The 18,450-nt window shown below is 42.6% G+C and overlaps 1 protein-coding gene across 5 annotated transcripts in view; it reads right to left on the bottom strand.

Moving 5' to 3' along the window:
* Nucleotides 1-18,450, bottom strand: part of LOC121330953 (C-Jun-amino-terminal kinase-interacting protein 3-like) — a 227,200-nt gene that overhangs the window by 132,696 nt on the left and 76,054 nt on the right. For 4 of the 5 annotated variants that reach the window (XM_041277960.1, XM_041277963.1, XM_041277964.1 and 1 more), the window contains 3 exons: nucleotides 17,100-17,193; nucleotides 15,654-15,772; nucleotides 12,523-12,534 (listed from right to left, as the gene is read on the bottom strand). In XM_041277960.1, the coding sequence (XP_041133894.1) occupies nucleotides 12,523-12,534; nucleotides 15,654-15,772; nucleotides 17,100-17,193 (225 nt within the window). The remainder of the gene's footprint in view (nucleotides 1-12,522; nucleotides 12,535-15,653; nucleotides 15,773-17,099; nucleotides 17,194-18,450) is intronic. The other variant, XM_041277961.1, reaches the window with a different exon arrangement.

The raw sequence follows: 18,450 nt of genomic DNA, 5'->3' as shown, positions 1-18,450 counted from the left end.
AATTTACAAACCGCTAACCAAGATCATGCAGCAGTCTCTTGACACAGGGGTGGTACCGACAGACTGGAAAATTGCAAACGTAATACCGATCCACAAAAAGGGAAACAAAACTGAACCAGGTAACTACAGACCAGTAAGCCTGACTTCTATTATATGCAAACTTATGGAAACTATAATAAGATCCAAAATGGAAAATTACCTATATGGTAACAGGGTACTGGGAGACAGTCAACATGGTTTTAGGAAAGGGAGATCGTGCCTAACTAACTTGCTTGATTTTTTTGAGGATGCAACATCGATAATGGATAATTGCAAAGCATATGACATGGTTTATTTAGATTTCCAGAAAGCTTTTGACAAAGTCCCACACAAAAGATTAATTCTCAAACTGAACGCAGTTGGGATTCAAGGAAACGCATGTACATGGATTAGGGAGTGGTTAACATGTAGAAAACAGAAAGTACTGATTAGAGGAAAAACCTCAGAATGGAGTGTGGTAACCAGCGGTGTACCACAGGGATCAGTATTAGGTCCTCTGCTATTCCTAATCTACATTAATGATTTAGATTCTGGTATAGTAAGCAAACTTGTTAAATTTGCAGACGACACAAAAGTAGGAGGAGTGGCAAACACTGTTGCAGCAGCAAAGGTCATTCAAAATGATCTAGACAAGATTCAGAACTGGGCAGACACATGGCAAATGACATTTAATAGAGAAAAGTGTAAGGTACTGCACGCAGGAAATAAAAATGTACATTATAAATATCATATGGGAGATATTGAAATTGGAGAAGGAATCTATGAAAAAGACCTAGGAGTTTTTGTTGACTCAGAAATGTCTTCATCTAGGCAATGTGGGGAAGCTATATAAAAGGCTAACAAGATGCTCGGATACATTGTGAAAAGTGTTGAATTTAAATCAAGGGAAGTAATGTTAAAACTGTACAATGCACTTGTAAGACCTCATCTTGAATATTGTGTGCAGTTCTGGTCACCTCGCTATAAAAAAAGATATTGCTGCTCTAGAAAGAGTGCAAAGAAGAGCGACCAGAATTATTCCGGGCTTAAAAGGCATGTCATATGCAGACAGGCTAAAAGAATTGAATCTGTTCAGTCTTGAACAAAGAAGACTACGTGGCGACCTAATTCAAGCATTCAAAATTCTAAAAGGTATTGACAGTGTCGACCCAAGGGACTTTTTCAGCCTGAAAAAAGAAACAAGGACCAGGGGTCACAAATGGAGTTTAGAAAAAGGGGCATTCAGAACAGAAAATAGGAGACACTTTTTTACACAGAGAATTGTGAGGGTCTGGAATCAACTCCCCAGTAATGTTGTTGAAGCTGACACCCTGGGATCCTTCAAGAAGCTGCTTGATGAGATTTTGGGATCAATAAGCTAATAACAACCAAACGAGCAAGATGGGCCGAATGGCCTCCTCTCGTTTGTAAACTTTCTTATGTTCTTATGTTCTTATGAATAGTTTGTACTTTTTCCTTCCTTTTTTCAATTCCAAACCTCTCACTTCCATATGCGTAGATGATGTCCCCAAATGTATCCAGTGTCTTTTCAACTGTTCCATTCAACCTTTCCACAGAGATCAGTGTTTACTGTGTCCCACATAGTTTTCTCACAAGCTCTTGGCCATTTAACTCCAGGCCCATTGAGGTTCTTTTCTCTTATGTTGGTTCATCTGACCGGGTTCGCAAGGATCATTAGGTTCATCACTAGTTGTATCCACGCAAGTCCTCCTCACATCTATGACGGGTGCTGATATCATGCGTACTGTGGTTTGCTTCCTGTCGCTGGATTTAATTCGACTGACTTCGTAAGAAGTACTGATCAATGCGAGGCCCTTGTCCCTTCTCCCTAAAGCATTTCATTCTCCCTTGATGAATCTTCAAACCCCTGACCAGCAGTAACTGGATATATCCAGATCTTCATGATTTCAATTACATGAGAGTAGATGTTAAACTCGCCAAGATAAGCACCAACTAAGACATAGCTTTACAGTAAACTAATGTGATCCATCTGCATCTCCATCCATTTGAGTTGCTTTTCATCTGATGATGTAGCTATCCTTCTGTCTGGTGTTGATTTCTGAAGTGTAATGCTGGCTCCAGGGATCAGCTTATTTTGCCTACCCAGCGCATCAGCACACACAACGGCTGCGATGCTGGCTCCGGGGACTAACCCAGCGCGGTCTCTCCAGCGCATCAGCATGACAACCGTCTGCATTAAGCTAAGTAGGGTACATCTCTGGGGTCTTCAAGTGGGCACCTTCTGTCCTCTGTTTTTCGTCGACTAGCCCACGACACCTCAAGAGGGCTCAACAGTGATTCTAGCGTCCAGGCAGCACAGAACACTACAAATAAAATGTAAAATATAGGCTACAAAGGATGTATTTCGTTGGTTTTATGGATTAAGAGTAATATTATCATAATCTGGTTCCCTGAAATAGAAATGTATCTATTACACATGGGTTAACCTATTACACCCGTTTCCACTGAACACTTCTACCGAAGCCACGTCTGTGCACGTGACGTCATGCACGCCTGTCCCCACCCCCACAGGAGACAAGCTACATGCAAAACAGCACCCAGCGCCATGAACTTTTTTCAGCCTACTGCATAGAAGGTACGCAGCGACCAAAGAATTGTAATGGATACATTGTAATGGATTCTATTTCAGGGATCTAGACAAGATTCAGAACTGGGCAGACACATGGCAAATGACATTTAATAGAGAAAAGTGTAAGGTACTGCACGCAGGAAATAAAAATGTACATTATAAATATCATATGGGAGATATTGAAATTGGAGAAGGAATCTATGAAAAAGACCTAGGAGTTTTTGTTGACTCAGAAATGTCTTCATCTAGGCAATGTGGGGAAGCTATAAAAAAGGCTAACAAGATGCTCGGATACACTGTGAAAAGTGTTGAATTTAAATCAAGGGAAGTAATGTTAAAACTGTACAATGCACTAGTAAGACCTCATCTTGAATATTGTGTTCAGTTCTGGTCACCTCGCTATAAAAAAGATATTGCTGCTCTAGAAAGAGTGCAAAGAAGAGCGACCAGAATTATTCCGGGCTTAAAAGGCATGTCATATGCAGACAGGCTAAAAGAATTGAATCTGTTCAGTCTTGAACAAAGAAGACTACGTGGCGACCTAATTCAAGCATTCAAAATTCTAAAAGGTATTGACAGTGTCGACCCAAGGGACTTTTTCAGCCTGAAAAAAGAAACAAGGACCAGGGGTCACAAATGGAGTTTAGAAAAAGGGGCATTCAGAACAGAAAATAGGAGACACTTTTTTACACAGAGAATTGTGAGGGTCTGGAATCAACTCCCCAGTAATGTTGTTGAAGCTGACACCCTGGGATCCTTCAAGAAGCTGCTTGATGAGATTTTGGGATCAATAAGCTAATAACAACCAAACGAGCAAGATGGGCCGAATGGCCTCCTCTCGTTTGTAAACTTTCTTATGTTCTTATGTTCTTATGAACCACGGTTATGATAATAACCTTACGTTCCCTTTCAAGTACGAAATGTATTCCATTACACATGGGTAAGTATACCTACAGCCGTTGATAGGACATGACCTGAAGAACAGCCAATTTTGCAAGACCGATGACTTGCCGTACTGATAAGACACAGTAACATCTACAGAAGGCATAATTACCTCATGAATGTGCTTCTGAATGCGGCCAAGACGCCGCTGTCAGCACTCTGGTTCCAAAAGATGGGTTATGAGGATCCAGGACATTAAGCCTGTAGAACCTTGTGAAGGTATGAGGAGTGGCCCACACCACTGCATCGCTGTATTGAGCCCCTGGGGACTGCATTGAGCCCCTGGGGACACAAAGTAAATTTTAACATGGCAAGCCGAGGTGGCTGCCAAGTAAACCTTTAGCGTCGAGGGGGACTTACCCTCATCAAAGAGGTCCTGCAAAAACTGCAGAATGACTGGAATGGAGCAAGTCGTGGGATCAATGTGCCGTGCCAAACACCAAGTTTGAAACACACCCCACTTGTATCCATACTTGTATACATACTGAGAATGCGTGGAAGCAGCTCTCGCATTTTGTAGAGTTGATATGACTCTTTCCGACAAGCCTAACTGGCTGAACAGGAGCTGTTCAAGGGCCAGACCCAGAGCTGTAGGCTTGATGGGTCGGGGTGCCACAACGTCCCCTGTGCCTGGCTGAGCAGGTCACAACGCGTGGGCAATTGCCAAGGCTGGTGGTGCAAGAGCTGCACCAGCGTGGAGAACCAAGTTCCCACACGGAAGCAATGCTACCGGGGGAAAAGCCTAAAGAAGAGTCCTCGGCCACTCGTGTGTGAGGGCGTTGACTCAAAACGGACCTCCGGTCCCCAGAATGGAGAACCAGAGGGGACAATGGGCAGATTCCAGGGAGGCAAAGAGGTCGACGTCTGCTCTCTGGAACGGGTGAAGCCTCCACTCTGAACCGCACGGAACTCCCCTTGATAGTAGGTCTGCGGAGTGGTTTTTGCTCCTGGCAGGTGTATCACTCTCAGGGAGAGCAGGTGCTCGTAAGCCCACAACAAGATTCTGTGGGCTAACCGATGGAGACGGGGAGAGTGCAGACCACCCTGGTGGTTGATGTAGGCCACCATGGGTGTGTTGTCTGTCCTGACCAACAAGTGTCTCCAACGCACCTCCTGGAAGAAACTCTGCAAGGCCAGAAAGACTGCCTGCAGCTCCAGAACATTTATGTGTAGCCTCACGGCTGCCACACACCTTGCGCTCCTCGTCCGTTCCATTCCACGCCCCAGCCTGAACTGGAGGCGTCTGTGGTGATCACCTCTCGCCTGGTGATACTGCCCAATGGCACACCTAGATACAGGTGAGCCGGCTGCTTCCACCACAAGAGGGCCTCCATACAGTGTCGAGACAGCAACAGACGGCGATGTGGTTGCACGGTAAATTGACTCACCTTGTGCATGAACCATGCTTGAAGCCTCTGGAAGGTGATGACCTCCTGTGACACGCCAAGCTGAAACAGCCTCGGGCACGTGTGGAGCTTCTGGATACTGTCCTCCGACAGAGTGGTGATCATCCTGCTTGAGTTCAAGCAGGTTCCCAGGTAGACAGTAGCCTGAGACCGTACCAGCTGGCTCTTTGACATGTTCACCATAAGACTGAGCCTGTCGAGGTGAGTGGTCACCAGTTCTGTGTGCTCTACTGCCTGTGCTGGAGACTGGGCACAAATGAGCCAGTCATCCAGGTAGGCAAGCACTCTGATGCCTTGTAGCCTCAGAGGGGCCAGGATAGCCTCCATGCACTTTGAAAAGGTGCGAGGAGCTAGACATAGGCCAAACGGCAGAACAAAGAACTTGTAAATGGTCCCCTGAAAGGAGAACTGTAAATATTTCCTGTGGCCGGGTCTTATCGTGACATAGAAGTAGGCGTCTTTCAGGTCCACCGTAGTGAACCAGTTGCCCGGTCTGACCGATGGCAAGAGCTGTTTTATCATCAGTATCTTGAACTTCCTGCGCCTCAAGAACAGATTGAGCTGTCTGAGGTTGAGAATGGGCCGTAGGCCACCATCACTTTTTGGCACCAGGAAATACCTGGAATAAAACCAGGACTCCAGATCGGAGGGGTCTACTACCTGAATAGCCCCCTTTTGTAAAAGGGTCATCACCTCTTGGGACACCACCAGGGCATCCTGAGGGTTGGAGACAGAAGTCATAGCTACTCCTGAAAAGGGAGGAGGGCCCTGTCTGAACTGGAGGAAATGGCCGAGCTGTATTGTAGTGAGCACCCAGCTCTCTGTGGTGCTTGATCGCCAGTAATCCAGGTGGACCCTGGACCTGTGGCAACAACCCCCTAAGGCTGCTGCTTAGCCGCCGGTGAGTTAGCAGTTGCTCTTTGTACTAAAGGTGGTCAGTGGTGTTGGCGGCAGTGCAGCCTTTGTGTCTGCCCACCCTTCTGGTGCGGAGCCCCCTGACCTGCATGCACTGCAGGTCGCTGAGTCTGGGGCTGCTGAGCCCTAAGGCGCCAAGGCGCCATTTGCTTCCTGGTTTGAGGAGCCTTCCTAGGCAGCAAGCAAACCAGCTCTTTGGTGGATTCGCACGCCTTTTGGTAGCTCAGCAAAAGGTCGTCCACCGCTGGACTGAACATATGGCCCACCGTGACCGGGGCATCCAGAGAGTGCTGAGAGGCTTCAGCCAAGAGACTGTCCATTGTATTTGGACAGCTGCAGGTTTAGCTCCTCCAGCATCTGCTGGGGGGAGGGCTGTGATTCGCTGACAAACTCCACACAAGCGTTGACTGGTAAGCCACCAGGTGTAGTTAGCCAGTCGGGTAGCTAGAGCCTGTGCCACATAGGCCTTTTTTAACACTGTCTCCATGACCTTACACTGCTTGTTTGGGCAAGACACATCCTTGGAAGGGACCGCCAGATGCATGCCCTGTACCAGGGAGGCAATGGATGCTGCGACAGGAGGAAAACGGCCAAGCCCCAAACCTTCCGTGCCATGTACCGATATAACAGGTCAGCCCTGGGGACAGCAGGAGCCGTCGCAGGGGGGTCCCCAAGTTGCAGAAAATCTGGGTGGACAGGGTGCATCGAGCTCCTCTTAGGGGGAGCGGAGGGCCTGTCAAAAATGGAGCGCTTGGGTTCAAACTCCTCAGGCCACGGCACTTCTAGTGCTGCAGTGGCTCTGTCAGCTCTGCAGAGAAGGGGAGAGGCGCTAATGGCTCGTCCTCCTCTAGCTCCTCCAATTGAGGTTCCTCTAGCTCCTCGGGAGTCCCCGAGGCAGCAAGGGACAAGGAGTCATCCTGCCCCCACTCAACCACTGCAACAGCCACTTGCACCACAGGCGGAGCAGGGGTGGGTTACGCCAGGCACGCCTCCGTCAGTGCATTTAACACCTGGCTCTGGGCTGACATGGCTTCCTACATGCAACCCATTTGGGCCCTAATATCCGGGTCACTCTGGGAATGGCGGCGGCTAGCCTTACTACGTCTGTCGGGGGGGGGGGGGGGGGGGGGGGGGGGGGGGGGTTTGAGGATGAGGTCAATGATGAAGACTGAGAGGGGCTTCTGCCTCCGTGCTATTGTTTCCCTGCTGTCACCCGCTGCAGTGAGGAAGACACATTTCTCTGAGAGATCGAGGGAGCAGGTTCTGCAAAACATTTGCTCCTGCGCTCGACCGATTGTCTGGAAAGCAGTGCATAGAACTCACACATGGAGTGATTGTGTAAAGCCTGCTGAGCATGCTCACCACCAAGACACCGCACACATACCTCAAGCTTATCCTCTGAAGACATTGTTACAGCAAGACTGTAGTACTACAGATAGTAACAAGTACGGTATAAAAAACAGTACAATGCTAGTGCGTGCTACTGAACACGGTGTAGTGCGGTACACTAAAAAGCATAGACCAACCTGGTGAGGGAGCACGGTACGGTATACACACCATGGTACGGTACACAGTACCTAGAATAAAAGGGGAAAAACACAAATACAGCAATTTCAACTGCAATATATTTAACAACGTAGTTGAAAATTACAATACGCTTGTAAAAAAACAAGACTAATAAAACTCCAACGGAAGTTGAGGTAGAAAAGAGATATTAATTAATGTAAATAATACTGTGTTACAGAGTGCAGGGTAGGCAAGCCCGCTGCTACCGCAAGCCAGAAGGCCACGAAAACAGACTCACGGTAAAAAACACAAAATAATTATTTAACAATTTTTTTGATTCTGTCACTTACCACAGAGGGACAAAACAAGCAGAAATAAAATAAGATGGGCTTATCTGACTGCTTCTAGCAGGAGATAGTGATGATTCACTCTCTCATGCTGAGCTCACTCGGTGTTGTGGAAAGGCTGAAAAATAAATGGCACTGGGCGCCGTTTTGCACGTAGCTTGTCTCCTGTGGGAGTGGAGACAGGCGTACTGACGTTGCGGGCGTAGCCACGGCTTTGGCAGAAGTGTTCAGTGAAATCGGGTGTAATAGGTTAACCCATATGTAATGGAATACATTTCGCACTTGAAAGGGAACATTAGCATTTTTGTCATGGAAAAGACAACAGTGAGTACGGCACAAATTGTGACTAGCCTCTGCAGCATATTGAAATCACTGGATAATCAGCTGGAAGGTTAAAGTTTCTTAAAAGAAAAAGAAATAAACCGCACACTTACAATCCCTTTAAAAGAAACACATTTATATTTAGCCATCGTTTCGGTACACGAGTACCATCAAAATAAACAGAAGGGGTATAAAGGTGCAAACAAATATTTGTTTTCAGTTAATAATTTTCTGTTTCTCCCTTTCAACCATCTCAAAGCAAGACATTCCCGGTGTTACACAGAATTTTGTATCCCCGCATGATTCTATGCCTGTGCAGATGCAGTTTTTCAAAACTAGACGTGGATACGCGATATTCCTCTGCAGTTTGCAACACATATTGAAAACAAGACCAAACTTATTCTATAGCAAAATAAAACAGCACATTTAACACCGCTGATTTTCTACAGTATGTTCAACCTCCTGCTTTGCTCAATAGACGAAACCCTTGATTTAAAAGTAACCTTATAAAACTGTATTTTTCTTTTAAAACACATTTAAATTGTATTACATGTTATTACTGTTCAGAAACATTAAGCGTTCACGTATAGCGATCTTGATCTACGCAGACGTCAAATCTAAGGTGATACAGAATTCTATAAGGGATACAGAAATCTGCGTAACACCGGGCCGCCTCCCCTCATCCTACGGAGACCCACTGAAGGTGTAGCTGGTGCTGGCTGCTGCCTCCTTGGTCGCTGTCATTCTGACAAAGTTTTTACACCCCAAATGGCAAAACAGCAAAAAAATAGTGCTCTTAACAGACACAGAGTCATCACTCCTGTTCATCGGATTAGTTTACCCACCACTAGTATTGTTCAGACCTAACGATTATATTAAAACAGGGCTAGGCAAAGGTGGGCAGGCAGCTACCGACACAAACGATAAGGCATGAAACCCTGATACACAAGCAGATGAGAACTTGAAGCACATATGGGAGCTACTGTAAATCAAGATCAGTATATTTGGTCTATAAATAAAAAAGGCTAGACCACTTCCTTAATTATAAGATCTGGTACCTTTTTGTACAAATAAACCCCTGCATATCTTATTGGTTGGGTTTTTTTCTTTTATGAAAAAATATACTAAATGCAATCTGAGCTAAACAGAGTTCAGAATGTCTCTGTGTTGATGAACAACACTGTCTATCTGGCTGCATTAAAAGCACTTAGCAATGACTTGGAGACATGAACACATTCATCAACACTGCATATACCTCCCATTACTGCCTGTGCACATCAGAAACAAATATAGAAGACACTGTATCGTGGCTTTGCACTACGTTGCTCCCCATCTCTGTTACAGCTCCAGCAATGAGAGGAGGATGGCAATGGCTATTCTTCCAGCAGACAGAGACACACTTCCCAAGCAAAGCAAAGATGGAGGTGGAGATAGAAACCAGCAATAAAGAGCTAATAAGGCTGATCGCCTTACCAAAAAAATTATCACGCACTGAGCGTGCAGTCCAGAAGAGAGCAGGGAGACAGGGAAAAAAAAAAAAAGAGATATCATCACGCACTGAGCTTGCAGTCCAGAAGGGAGCGGGGAGAGAAGGAAAATAAAAAGAGAAATCATCACACACTGAGCGTGCAGTCCAGAAGGGAGCGGAAAGGAAAACAAAAAGAGAAATCATCACACACTGAGCGTGCAGTCCAGAAGGGAGCGGAGAGAGAGGGAAAACAAAAGAAGACAAGCCATTAAGCAATTTCAGAAATTCAGGATCAAAGAGAGGCAGAGAGACTGTGAGCAGAAGGTGTTCCTGGGAAAACACAATAGCCCTCCCCAGGATCTCTCTCGACACCCCACTTGTCCCAAAATGCAAAGAGGAACATCTCTGAGCTCCCCGACAGGGTGTCTTCCCTTTTCTGCTATTTCTGTAAAGCAGAGTGAATGCAATTGCAATGCAGCAGTTCCCTACAACAGTTCTCTTACTACTCTGAGTAATGTTCATTTCTTGCTTGTATTAGTTTAAACAACATTACCACTGGTCCTCCTCCTCTTCTGTTAAAAATTGTCTGGTTTCTTTCCTTGTATTTTATATTTTAATATTGTACTTTTAAAATCTGTACCTCCAAAGAACCACAAAAAGAAAATGGGGACCAGTGATACTACTGCTAGCCCTAGTAAGAGGTTAATAAGAAAGTTTCATTTGAAACCTTGGTTTGCACTCCTTAGAGAGCATGGTACTGTAATCCTGGAGGTTTCTGAATTGTGAATATCTTGAAAATGAATTTGACAGTACCTGTAAGGATTTGATATCCTCCCTCTGGCCCCAGTTAGTTTGGGTTTCCATGTTCATTAACAGGGTGTACATTGTGTTCATTCTGAAAACAATAGTGCCTTGAGGATCCCTGACTCTACAGACACACAAGTAACCCAAACTCGTACATTAACGAAATATAAGCATTAGTGGGCTTCTACTGGTAGATTAGACCACTCTGAATCTGACTGGTGTGAGATTCAGATTTACAATGGTGGATTTACTGGTGTCTTGCATTAAGAGAATCCTGCCAAATCTCTGAATTATGCTTATTTTCCCAGCTATAAAATACAGCACAGGATCAAACTAGGACTTGCTTAATTTGTCTTGAAGCAGTATTGTGACAACTCATATCTGCATAACTGCACAGTAAGGGTAATTTGATTTGAGTGGTTGAGGTAAAAATTAAATGAATAGGGGCAGCTCCAGGGTTAAGAACACAGGGAGCTGGGAGTGACTAGGGTAGCTCCAGGTTTAAGAACACAGAGCTGGGAGTGACTGGGGCACCACCAAGGGTTCAGAACACAGAGACCTTGGAATGACCGGTGTAGTGCCAGGGTTCAGATCACAGAGAGCTAGGAGTGACCGGGGCAGCTCCAGGGTTCAGAACACAGAGAGCTGGGAGTGATCAGGGCAGCTCCAGGTTTAAGAACACAGAGTGCTGGGAATGACTGGGGCAGCTCCAGGGTTTAGAACACAGAGAGCTGGGAGTGACCGGGACAGCACCAAGGTTCACAACAGAGAGAGCTGGGAGTGACCGGGGCAGCTCCAGGGTTCAGAACAGAGAGCTGGGAGTGACTGGGGCAGCTCCAGGGTTTTCAGCAGCCAGCTATGACCCCCTGTACCAGCAGTATTTTATTCAAGGCTAATAGCTTGTGTGATGTATTCCTTTTTTAAAATTTAGAGTGCAGGGCTCCCAAGTGGCGCATCCGGTAAAAGCATTCCACCTGGAGTGCATCCTATAGCATGGAGATCACCAGTTCAAATCCAAGCTTTGCCACTGCCAACTGTGGACAGAAATTCCCAGGGGGCAGCACACAATTGTCCAAGCACTGCCCTGGCGCCTGGCTTGTAAGCAAGTGTTCGTCTCTCCCGAGTTAGTTCGGGGTTACAGTGGTGAGCCAGGCTGAATAATAATTGGACATTCCAAAATTGGGAGAAAATTGGAAAAATTAATAAAAACAATATTTAGCGTGCCAAATGTTTTAGGTGGTTTCTACTGAATTCTGAATACCTAATTTGAATGTCAGCTCATTGCTGTAATAAATGGCTATGAGGACTGTGGGTCAAAGGGCTTCCTCTCTACCCATCATCTAATCTCTGTTCACCAGGCATAAAGTTTTACAAGAAACACTTTACCTTTGCTGTATCCCATGTTGTCGATATCACAGCAATATATTTTTTAACATAATCCCAACTTGTTTCGATATTTTTATTCACACAGTGCAGGTAAATCAACTGCCCAATTCCTTTTTTCAACTTGTGAATGTTCACCAAGAGAAAGAGAATATTTCTTCTAAACATCTCAGTATAACCAGTTTACGCTCCCTCCTGCAACAATGCTGGTGCTCTGATTGAAATGAGTTGCTCATTGAGGGAACAGAAAACTAGCATTGTTGTAGGACGGAATGTAATCTAGATACACTACAACCCTTAAAAATTATATTTCTCCGGGTGAATGTTCCCGAGTAAATGCTGCAGCAAAGCATAGGTAACGTAATGATATTTTTAAGCAGCAGATGCATTCAGTTTCTGTCAGGCCAGGTCGGATGTCTGACGGGGCGCTATGCAGTATGGGGCGCGATGCAGTGAGATAAATTAAATCCACTTTTCCAAAGCATTGTTACTTGTGGGCACCCAACAAAGATCTACCATGGCTGTTTTTTTTTTTTGTTTTTTTTTTTTTTTTAATATGGTTTACAATACCTATTTGAGCCTTCCAATGCTTACCTATGTTTTACCATGCTTTCACTATGCATTACTACTTTGCCATGCTTTTACTATGGGAAACTTTTATATGGATATACCAGGATGCCCATTTCAAACATGTTTAGCTTGGAGGAAGACAGCCAGCAGTGATTGGACAAGGGAGTGTCACAAGTGTCTACCAATAGGAGAACAAAATAAATACCAACCAATCCGAGGGCAGATACACACCTGAAAACTCCCCTATAGGCGTGGCCAGCAGAAGCACATACAAGGAGAAAAAGGGAAGCAAAGAAAGGATCAATCAGTGACTCAAACTAAAAATGGAAACACAATATAAACAAATGAACAGGGCAGTTTAATGACAAAGCATGGCATCTCAAAGGCTCTACAATGGATGTATGTGCAGCTGCAGGATTTCCAAGTCTTGTCTACAAATCTAATTTCTTACCCCTTTAGAGCTGCAATGATTATAGCTAATAACTGCTGTTTATTTTACTTTCTTCTCAGGTGTAATTTGGCTGCAGTAACTAGCCTCCAGTCTTATTTGAAGATGAAGATATTTAGCCATTGTTCGACTCTGTCTTAAGAACACAAGAACATGAGAAAATCTACAAATGAGAAGACGCTATTACGCTTCATCCGGTTCCTAGTAGCTGATTGATCACAAAACTTTGTCAAGCTGGGTTTTAAAGGATCACAGCTCAACAAGATAACAACATGTCTAGGTAACCCATTCCATACCCTCAACAGTCTGTGTGAAGAAGTGTCTCCTTCCATCTGTCCTAAGTCTATTTCCACTTCATTTTGAACTGTCCTCTGGTGCTGGTTTCTGTGCTGCGCTTAATGTATTGGTTAAGGTTTGTCAACTCCTTCAAAACAATTTAAAGACTCTGATCAACTCCCCCAATTTTGTTTTGTTCCAGGCTCTCTCCAGGTCACAAGGTTATTTTGGAACTGTGGTGACCAGAACTGAACACAGTACTCTGTCAATACAAGGGTTGTAGTAATGCAACATGGTCAGCAACATAGGTAAAAGATGTAAAATGACAAAGTATGATAATTTACATGTTTTTGGGGAATTTTAAAAAGGTGGACTGTATCCTACTGAGACAATTGTACACAATCCTTGTTATCTAAATCCCAGCTCTGGTTAGAGAGCATTACCTTGTACATTACTATTCAGAAAAGCTAAGCTACCAATTTAATGTCCTCAGGGTATTATTGTAGACTATTAAAAATTGCTTTTTTGCTATTTTAAACATTTAACTTTAAATGATAGATTTATTTACCCTTTCAATCTTGGTTTTCATATGTTTTTTAATGCTTGAGGACAGAAGGAGGGAGGCACTTGGTGTCGAGGGTATGGAATGGCCTACCTAGTCATGTTGTTGATGCAGAATCACTAGGATCCTTTAAGACACAACTCCAATGATAGAGGGGTTTAATAGATTTCTAGATAAATGTTCTTGATTGGTTAGTGAAGGTTCTTTATTATAAAATTGTGACTCCATTATATTATTAGCACTGGCTGTTCCCTTATAAAAGTTTACCAGTGGTACATTTGCACGGTAACTTTACAATTTTTTAAATATGCTTTACTATATATCTCAGGACTTTACAATGCTTCCCTATGTTTAGTGTTACAGAAACATGTCAGCCTGCTCAATGCACCAATTCAAATGCAATATTCACGATAGTGATGTTTTTTTTGCTGGCATTATTTTATTAATTTGTTTTCCTTCGTAACTTATATTCGAGTAAAATTAAACTAAATTCACATACATTATAACAATAAAATTATAAAAAGGCAGAACAGTACCTGTCCATCTGAGAATGTGCACAGTGCAACTGAAATACAGCTCTCCCGACACTTACACTAGTTTGCAAGTATTTAAATACTCATCGATCACAATTAGTTTTTTTTCTTTTTTTTTTTTATGAGCGTGAAATAATTGTCAAAATGAGTTGTAATCGTATATTTAGATAACTTTGGGTTTTTTTGGGGTGTTGTTTACGAACTTACACATTTATTTTACGACTACACAGAATACTTTTTACAGGTACACATCTTTTTTACGAGCGTACAAATTTATTTTACAGGTATGTGTCGTAATACCCCCTGCCCCTTGCTGTATTTGGGGTTATTTTGTATAGTTTGAGTTATGTAGCATGGGTGATTTAAGTGCATATTGCTATCTGGGCACGGTGAAGTCATAATTACTTCCCATGCAGACTTTACCGGAGCCAGATTTAATGATTAGCAATCAAGACCCGGGACAGCTGCTTAAAAAGAGTCACGGTTTTCACACTAGAGGTTGGTGTGTTCAGAGTGGAGAACGGGAGAGACAGAAAGAGAAAGTTATAATATAGAAATAACAATTGCTACTCTTCTTAGAAGGACCAGCACAATACTTGTTTGGGGTTTGTCCACTGTTTTGTTTGTTCAGTGTTTTGTTTTGTTTAAATAATTTATTTGTTTAAGAAATCTGTGCACCAGCGCCTTTCACTCACAATACTGTGTCCTGCATTTCCTGGTCTGACGTCACCCTCAAGCCATCTTGCCACAAGGTACAGATCTTTTTTCACACACACACACAAGTATTTTTGACAGTTATTTCACGCCATAGACTAACCTTTCACCTCAAGGCTAGAATACAGTTCACACATGTTTGGTATTTTCAAATGAATAAATTAACAAAAACTTGGCACAATTCCCAGTCAAAAATCTAAATCAGAAAGTGGTAATTCAATTCAATAAGTGTACTAAACAAGTTTAAAACAAGTTTTGTCAACTATGTTGAGTAACTTTTTCAAAACTATTCTTTTTTTTTTTTAATCTGATTTTTTACTTATCCTTGTATTCATTAAATTTAATGACAGAATGACTGGCGAATCACATTGTGATCTAAGGGAAGGAATTCTTTGAATCTCTTTCATTTAGATTTAGCATCATCCTTCTTTAATTTAGAAACTAAATCTCCAAACGCGTTTGTTTAATATAGATTTAAACATACTTTCTTTTTCTAATTATCCTTGTTATATAATCAGAATACTCCATGAACATTTATAGAGTGCAGTGGTTATTTCAAAGAACAACCCACTTTGACCCTTCTGGGGCTTGTCTGGGTTATTCAGCTACCTTCATTCATGGAAAAACTACAGGACTCTGTTCATGGTGTCTTCTAAATACATCAATCGAGTTACTTGAAAGGGTTTCAGCCTTTATTTATCTGGTTAAGTTGTGTTTCTTACAAGGGTTAACACTGTCAGCCTTGACTTGGCCATCATTTACCATGGTTAACTACAGCTTTGTATAAGACACCATTGTAAAATCCAAAGTCAGGGTATTATGAGCTTACCAAGCAGGTCAGCCCCCTCATCCACATCCCCTATAACCTCTGAGCCAGCAGTGAAGATCTCATGGTACAGCGAGTCTGTGTTGATACCGAAAGCCTGGTTTACAATTCCCTGTGTAGGGCTGCAGGAACAAGAAAAACAATTGCATTATATTGGAAACACAGCTCACCCTATTAAAGGCACAAGCCAAAATGCAAGCTTTACTACTTTCCATTAAAGCAACTGCAGCAAATTAAATAATTCCATATATCTTTTTTGTACTTCCACCAGCTGCATAGGTCTCAAATGTGCAGTTTTCAAAAAAACACATAGAAACATGTATTTTCATTTTAAAACAGACATCTGGGTTAGAAAAGCATTCTCAGTCTGTTTGCCTTGCCTTCCAGGAAGTCAGTTATTGCAGAAATTCTTTTGTCATTTCACCCCAGCAGTGTCTTCTGGGTCATGTTACTGGCTGAAAGCACGTAAGTCAACAGGGGAAGCAGCTGACTGGTTATTGAAAGGAAAGAAGCGACTGAAGGGATGAGGACAATTTCACCCTCCAGGTGACCCAGGAAGTGCATAAAAGCATGGCTTGCAAATGGAGATTGTGATACCAGATATCATGTTTTAAAATGAAAAACATTTTTACTGCCCATTTATTGAACTTCAATGAGGCAGGGTTTTCTAAATATTCTTTCACTTACTTAAAAAAACTAAATGGAGAGAAATTATATGTTGCGCAATGCAATGCCAATCCAGGCCTCCAGATGTGAAACACATGAAAGGCTCTAGCCAAATACATGCCTTATAAAAGTTTTCCATCGTAAAACCATAGGAAAGTGTAATACCTCATAGTGGAAGCCCGGTAAAGCATAGGTAAGCACTGTAAAACCCAGAGAGGTACAGTAAAGCATATGGGAGATGGGAAATCTATATAAACATGGGAAGACCAACTGCAAAAATTCCATCTAAATTTACTGTTGTAAACCATTGGAATATTCCAGTGAATACATGTTATAAAGATACATCGGGGTACCCGAATTGTGCAAAAAAAAGTTGCAAGTAATAAATTGTAAGTAATAATTAATCATTATTTCATAAAAGGTTGCAACCCTACTTTTTGGGTTCAAAAATAAATTAGCAAGAGCTATGTATGAAGATCCCAACCAGGGGTTACAGTAACATGCAATCTGTGCTTGGAATGTGAAACTGTTGATATTTTTTTTTTTAATTACAACTTTTTTAAACACTGTTTTCTTTTTTATTTTGTAAACAATTTAGAAATAACAAGACATGTTACAAGAAACAGCCAACGATCATGATTACTGTGATAATTTACAGCTGATAATTGATAACAGAAAAATGCATTATCATCCAACACTACTGTAGGAGTATCCAAGCAGCATCAATTACATGTTCAAGTTTCGAGACAATGACAGAGAAACTCAGACGCGCTTGTGGAATACCTGCAATGGAGCCGAGGGTCTGGGGCCATGTCGAGCTCTGGGGTGGAATCGATGACATCCTGAACATCAGACCATTCGTCACTGCTGCCCATACCTGAGACACCAACAACACATCCGACACCTTTTATTTGGGATATTTGAAATAGATCAACAAATCGCTGATGGAACTTGATTCTTCATGTGATGTAGTTCAAACTCACCCACAAGTATACAAATACTCAACAGTGCTACATTTAAAAATACCAAAATAAACTTAATAAATTAAATGAAAAACGTTTCAACGAGAAGTCTTTCTCAGTGTTTTCAAGACAATTTTAAATGTGTACTGTTATTGCTATTGTTAGGTGTACAATATTATAACTGCCGCTTGGACTGCAGTATGTGTAGACTAGACATTATCTTTTTATTCTTTAGTTTGTAGACGCAGGCCCGTGCTCGCACTGTCACACTGTGCCATTGATGGCTGCTATTTTATATCCGGGACTTGAATTGAAAAGCAAGGAGGATTCAAAGAGACCCTACTGCAGAAAAGGTCTCTCAGAAATGGGAAAACAAGAGAACAGCAAAACACTGCATAGAAACTTTTTCAGGAAAGGTAAAATTATTTACAACTGAAAGAGAATGCATGCACAAAACTATGGAGGTTAAACTATAACAATGATACTAAGGGGTAGATGTACTAAAGTGTTGCGGCTGTCGCAATAGTTGCAAACCAGTTGCAAATGAGTCTGAAGTCTTGGGTGAAATGCACTAAACAAGCGCAATGCTATTTGCGACTTTTCAGGGAATGCTGTGGCAGCAGTTTCTGTTTGTGGTTCAAGCGTAGATTAATATGTAATTATGGGTGTTCCTGCAAAATACGCAAAAAGGGGGCAGAGATAGTGCAAATGAGGGTTCTCAAATATTTATTTTTTTATTTATTGTATTTGTATAGCTCCTTTCATATCATGGTATCTCAAAGCGCTTTACAAAAAATATGCATCATCACCATCATCAAAAAAAACAAAAAGTAAAGCCACAAAATGAACAACATACAATTGTATTGATAATAGCAATAAATGACATAGTAAATATCCAGATAAGGCAGTGTGGCAAAGTGGTTGGTAAAGGGGAACAGGTGTAGCGGTGAAGGAGTGACAGGCAGACAACGGTAATCCAGTGAACAAGTGTTTTTATTTCTAATCCCGGTCTGGTGACCGTAAAATAATAAATCCCCGGCAATACACAACGAGTAAAGCACGGGAATAACGAAAACAGGGCACAGTCCCGAACAAAAACAAACACACGGTCACCAGTCTGGGATGAGTGTAGTCGTGCTGGTGCTCAGTGCAAACACAGGTAGTGTGGTGTG

This window comes from Polyodon spathula, chromosome 18 (genome assembly GCF_017654505.1).
Source record: "Polyodon spathula isolate WHYD16114869_AA chromosome 18, ASM1765450v1, whole genome shotgun sequence".
Taxonomy (NCBI): Eukaryota; Metazoa; Chordata; class Actinopteri; order Acipenseriformes; family Polyodontidae; genus Polyodon; species Polyodon spathula.
The sequence above is the reverse complement of the archived record's forward strand: the minus strand, read 5'-3'. Positions and strand labels throughout refer to the sequence as shown.